This window comes from Corapipo altera, unplaced genomic scaffold (assembly GCF_003945725.1).
Source record: "Corapipo altera isolate COAL_440 unplaced genomic scaffold, ASM394572v1 69, whole genome shotgun sequence".
In the NCBI taxonomy this organism is placed as follows: Eukaryota; Metazoa; Chordata; class Aves; order Passeriformes; family Pipridae; genus Corapipo; species Corapipo altera.
In genome coordinates this window covers 8,309,262-8,315,415 of record NW_020884908.1, presented here as the reverse complement: position 1 = coordinate 8,315,415, position 6,154 = coordinate 8,309,262, and the positions used below count along the sequence as shown (strand labels likewise).

The following is a 6,154-nucleotide window of genomic DNA, read 5'->3' as shown; positions in this document are numbered from 1 at the left end:
AGATGCCATGTATTTAGGGGAAAAGAACATCATGTGCTTAAAATAATGAGAGTTAATAACATCAGGAATAGCACAATTTTCACTAATTTCATTTAAACAAGAACTGAAACTTCTCAGCTGCACAGTTGTAAATATGCTATTTATTGTCAGTAACCTTAAAAGACTGGTCACCTACAAAGATTCATTTGGGCCTCTTTATTACCAGAAGCATCTCCTTGTACTTCTGAACTGCAGTCCACCAGCTGTCTGTTACGATATATCCTGCCTGTCATCAGATTTGAGTTCTGTATCATGCAGTACTTATTTTTGTAGAGAAGTAGGTGTGGGTTTGTGTGTTACAGGGGCTGGGGGTGGAGGTTTCACTTTGTACTGCTTGCAGATAGAATTACTGTGCCTGTATTTCAGCTTCGCTTATTTCCCTTGTGTCTCTTGTGGATATTTGTGGGGGATAAAATAAACACTGGCTTTGGATTTGTTTTGCACTGTGAGTTTGCTTCTAATTGGCACCACCCACAACAAAGTTTAAAGTAAACATTTTCAGTTTTCAAAGCCAGAAGGATAATGCCAGGCTACTGCAGTGAGTTTTTAAACAGCTCACAAAACATCATTGCTGTGATCAGAGGTAAAAACTCCTGCAGAGACAAGGTGGGCACTAATGATCTCTGGGCCCTGCTTGCAAGCTGTTCCCTGGACTCTCCCTTCTCACAACCTCTGAAGGATGTGGCCTGAGGCTTGTGGCTTTTGGCCATGTAATGTTTCCATTGCACAGTTCATAGGGTCAGAAAGGCTGACATCCTCTGCCAAGGAGCCCTGCCAGTATAGCTGACGGGGAGAAACTTGGGTGTATATCACTTTTACCCTGTCCCTTAGCTGGTGAGGTTTAGTCCTGACTGCAGCATTATTTAAAATAGCTTTAGGATGGTTTAGTGTTAGAGTCAGGGAACTCGCCTTCTGTGCCTTTTTACCTTGTCCATTACTTATTTATTAAGAGCTTTAGCTTAAAGAGATAAAATTAAACTATCCAGGTAGTTTTAGTAGTAATTCTGTGGAGCTTCTTCAAAGCAGCTTTTTTTTGGTGTCCGCACATGTAGACAGAATGCTTAAAATTGATTTTGTGGCTGCTAGGGTAGGCATGTGCAGGCAAAGAAACGCCAGATATTCATGCAGGTTTTTTTTGTTTGGTTTGGTTAGTGTCTTTTTGTTATTGTTGTTGTTTATTTTTTTTTTACCATGCAGCCTTTATAAGCAGCATTTGGGAATAAACCCTATCAAATTTCACATACTATACACTGCAATCTTAGATCTATATTCTTAATATCTAACAGCCAGGCTCACATGCTTAAATTTCTGCAGTGCTTCAGAAATACGTTGTAGTAATTATTTAATTGATATGGATAACAGAATCAAACCAAATATTTAAAAGCATTAGCCCCCCAAATAATCCGGTAAACCTATTCCTAAACTCTTAGCCAGATGAAGCCAGGAGCCAGACACACAAATTATTGTTAGCGTTTTTCCAAATGAGTACATTAGATCAGGTTCTTAAATCTTTCCTTGGACAGCTGAGTAAAAAGAGTCTGAAAGCACAGTTATGCTCCTGCCTGGCCCTGAAAACATGAAATTCAGGTTTGAAATGGGGAGATGTGAACAGTGTTGGTTGGATCAAACACAATACCAGGTGAAAGGGCTGCACAGCTGCTAAACAAGGTGATGAGGCCATGAGGGATGGTATGTGCCATGTGAATGTACTGGTTCAGACCTCCTTTAGCAAGGGGATTTCACTGCTTGTTTCCAACACAGTTGAGCACTTGACCCCAGCATCTCCTTCCCCAGAAAAATGATTGGCAGAATCTCCAAAAATGGTGAGTGTGTGTGACCTTGGGAATCTGCTTTGTTTTAGGCTTCATGACCTATGGTACCGAACTGCACATACTTTGGGCTCTGGAGTTTTGTATCTTGGGGTCAAAGCCTGTGGGAAAGGAATAACCCTGCTACCAACAGGCATTTGAAGTGTGTGGGATAAAAAGTGCTATGTGAGGGGCTGCTGACAAGCATCTGGAATGACAGAGATGACCCTCTGCTGTTGACTTCACAGTTGACATTCTGCAGACTGAAAGGAGGTGACCAGTTCTCTGGGGATGGAAGAGTACAAAACATAACCAAAGATGAAAAGGAGCTTTGGAAGTGCCTTAAGGCCCCAGTTGAGATCCTTTGAAATCCCTTTGTGCCAGGCTGTCTGCAAAATGCACAGTGCAAGAGAGCCTCACACAGGGCAGGTGTGTGGAATGGAAAGGAAAAGCAGGAAAAACAGCAGTTCCCTGACACCTCACAGGAATTCACTGTCATAAGGAGAAACTGAATGCTAAGTCTTAGTCCCTGACCAGTGCTTTGTTACCTATTTTGTCATGACCTGCACAGGTTGATGCTTGTTTCCAGATATTGATTAGAAGGGTGCCAAAAAATCCACTACAGGTGTTACTTTTGTTGCGAAAATATCAGCAGTTCAGTTAACTAGAGATAATGTCCCTGCTGCATGCTTTGGGGGCAGACATTCCCTCCCTCCTGGAAAAAGCACCTCTCAAAACGATGGCTTAACAAAGTGCCTGCCTGCCTCCAAAGCGGCTCATGTCAGCCAAGTGCCAAGTGAGGAGAGGAGGCAGAGCCACTGTTTGAGAAGAGTGATGCCCATTCTTGAGCCCCCTAAAAATATAGGTCCCTTATATGGCAGGAAACTCAGTGCAAGTTGAAGCTGTCAGAGGTGATTTAATTCTTGCTGAGTGCTCTTTGACTCCTCTCTGAGTCCCAGAATGAAGTTGAGGTCAGGGACTCAGTGACTGCTGGCTGCCAGCCCCGTCACAGCTCTGGGAACAGAAGCTTATGTCCATGTAATGCAGATCAATAATCTCACCATGGGACTGATCGCTTGTAGCCATGTGCTGGGACTCCCCATCTCCAGTGTTAGAGATTGAGATGAGGCACAATGACTGCATTGAAAGGGAAGATGTGCCTTTTGTCCAGTAACTAATATTTCCCTTCCATGTACACTTCTACACAGAATGGGCTGGATTACCTCACATTGAGCCAGAACATTCAAACTCGTTGATGACATTTCAAGCAATTGCAGCACTTGTTACATTAATGGCAAAATCTCCATGGCTTTTATGCCTCTCCCTTTTAGAGCTTAGGTTATCAGTGGTAACTCTATCCCCGATTATTTTTGGTAGAGTAACTCTCACCCACCTTATATGCAAGCAATATATTTGCTGTAGACATGGTGCTGCAGTCTAATCCTAGACCCATAATATAATAGAGTGAGGAAAGGGCCAGTCACCTTTAGAGAAGCCTTCATAGTTTATGTCAGCAAAGGTTTTGGGTCTGTAAAGACTGTTGTTCATCAAAATATTGAAATTGCATATGATTACCTTAGACTGAAAAAATAGGCGTATAGTTTTTAAGCATTTTCCTGGAATTGGTACAGATATTTAAGTGATTATTGGTCAGTAATAGAATTCTGATCATTTAAATATCTGAGGTAAATCAAAAGCTTTTTTTCAGAAGCAGCAGCTCAGATGTTATAATTTTAAATGTTATAAATATACCCACAGTAATGACTGTAACACCAGTTCCTTTATATACATAGAAATTAGCCATGATGATCAATATTAATCTTTATTGCCTTTGAATTGAAATAAATTTAGAAATTTATTAATATATGCTATTACATCACACTGATTCACAGATTTTATGGCTATAAAGGGATATTGTATCAGTTTATCTCATCTCTTGTACAGCACTTTGTACAGTTTCCTTATAGTAGTCCATTCAAATAAGTGTATCTCACACTTGGGTTTTAGGACCCATGTGTTCTGTGATCTTTACCTACCTGTTTTTAGCAAGCCCCTCACAGGTAGCCAACAATTTGTCTCTCTCCATGTTCTGATTAGCTTATACCAATATTGTTGCTTGCTATATTGACTCTGCCAAGGTGGTGGTTCCTTGCACACCTTTCATTTAAACTCAGAGACAGGTGTACTTCACAATATAATGATCACAGTATAATCTTGTTCAGTCTAACAATTTTTTCCTTTAGATACTGACTTGACAAGATAATGACTGATTTCAGTATAGCCAAAATTTAATCTTTTTTTGTAGTAGGTGATCGATATTGTTATACATCTGCATTCCCACGGTCAAGGCTTTCCATTAACAAAGCCAGTGAAGGCATTCAAAGGCTGCATGACTGCATCAACAAGTAACAGGGACTTTTCTCTCAGACTTAGCTACACCAAAGTTTGTCATGTCATGTGGATATAAAGTATCTTAGCTGTGAGTTGGAATTAGCCTCTTTAGTCAGAACAACTGGCTAAAGAATCATAGAGCTTCTTGCCATGTGTCTCTAGATAAGATGCAGTGACCACTAAATTTTCTGTAAGTTATAACAGAATCAAAGAAAAGGGACCTGTTCTATTCCCACACTATATCCCAAACGGGGTATTAGTTGTCTGGTAACATTTATCTTGTGGGATTTTTTTTTTCCACTTAATTAAATTTCCTCAGTGTAACAAACCAATATGATTTTTGCAATACTGATTGTAGTTTTCCTGAGGTTTTACCTTGGAGAAATGTATTCAGAACTTAATCTGTCTCCACTGAAAAGAGCTGTCTGCAGGAATTTGCGGTGCCCTTCTGACACTGTAATCCTAAGCAGCCCAGGGAAATTTAGGGAGAATCTCAGGATGGAAAAGTGCTGCTAGTTCTATTAAATCCTATTAAAATGTCATAAATGGAAAAATGAAGTTTAAACAAGGCTTGGGGAAGCACTTTTAGAGAAAATCTGTTGTTTTATGTAATTTTTATTTTTACCATTAAAGCTGCTTTTGTTTTGCTGCAGACATGCATTGTGAAAATTTTCAGGAAAGAATAAGAAAATAGTAAAATGATTCAATACCAAATTAATGCCTTTATGGTTATAATTTCCTTCAGTTGATTTTTCCCTGGCAGAGCTTTAAGAAAAGTTCTATCTCACCAAATAACAGAAAATCCATAGTGCAAAAACAAGCAGATATTTGCAAGGAGCCCCAAAATTTTGCTGATGAACTCCTGGTGTTTTGTTAGTAGATATTTCTAGAATGGATGACATCTGATGTGATTTTGTAGATGCATACTAAGGGAGCATACATACACACACATACATACATGTATATGTGGACACTTTAAATATCTGTCTCAGTAGGTAACAGTGGAATTTACTCCATTCATTCCTGATTCCCCTGGGGCTCTGGAATTTCAGGATCTGACATCTTCTGATAGAGAATTTCTAGTTGTGTTGTTTCAAATGCTGGTTTAAATAAAACAAAACAAAAAAATAATTAGCAGCACTAATACAGCACATCGTGATTGCAGGTTAAATATAGACATGGATTACGGAGTCATTGTTTTCACTCCTGCTAAATAAGACAGTGCACTTAAAATGGAATGCCACTTGACCTTTTGTGTCTCATCAGTCTGTGACTGTATTTAACCGATGCAGGGAGGAAACATTTTCCCCTGGAACTGTCCCCTGTTGATATGACGATCGCTACTGCGGGGTCACGCCATGCACCAGAGGCAGAAGCCCAGCGCTCCAGAACACACGAGCGATCCTGCAGCCGATGGAGGAGCTCTGCCCATGTCTCACAATGACTCACGCTCTCTTCTCAATTTCTCTCAGCTTATGCTCTCTGCTGGCCAAATCAAACCGTCACCAGCGCTCAAACATTCAAAAATCACATACTTTGAAGTAGAAATTCTTGATGTGCAAAGCAAGAAGCAGATTTGCATTGTGGACAAGGTGAGTGTATTATTCCAGCAGGCTGGGGATGTGCCTGGTTCACACAGTGCCAGTTCAGGGACTCTGTTTTCACTGTTTTGTGGTCTTAACTCTGTAGTAGAAGTACTTTCATTCTTTTCTCTGGGAAATACTCAGAACTTTTTGTTAGTCACAATTCTGGGCTGTTTTTCTCCAGGGTTTTTACAAATAATCCAACACTGATCTGTTTTAGACCTCCTGGTTGTTCTGTGGACTCTAGATCTGTCCTTAGGCTGTCTCTTGACAGTGTTTATTTCAGAGCATGATACTGAAATGTCTGCTTCAAAGTGGATGTTCAGTTTTAAT

At 40.2% G+C, this 6,154-nt stretch overlaps 1 protein-coding gene across 12 annotated transcripts in view; it reads left to right on the top strand.

Annotated features, from left to right (window-relative positions):
• Positions 1-5,483: 5,483 nt before the first annotated feature.
• The window catches only part of TECRL (trans-2,3-enoyl-CoA reductase like), a 77,011-nt gene continuing 76,340 nt past the window's right edge, over positions 5,484-6,154 (top strand). For all 12 annotated transcript variants that reach the window (XR_003529237.1, XM_027652938.1, XM_027652936.1 and 9 more), the window contains exon 1: positions 5,484-5,830. Coding sequence is in view for 11 of the 12 variants with exons in the window: in XM_027652938.1 (XP_027508739.1) it covers positions 5,597-5,830 (234 nt within the window). In the remaining variant the exon portion in view is untranslated. The remainder of the gene's footprint in view (positions 5,831-6,154) is intronic.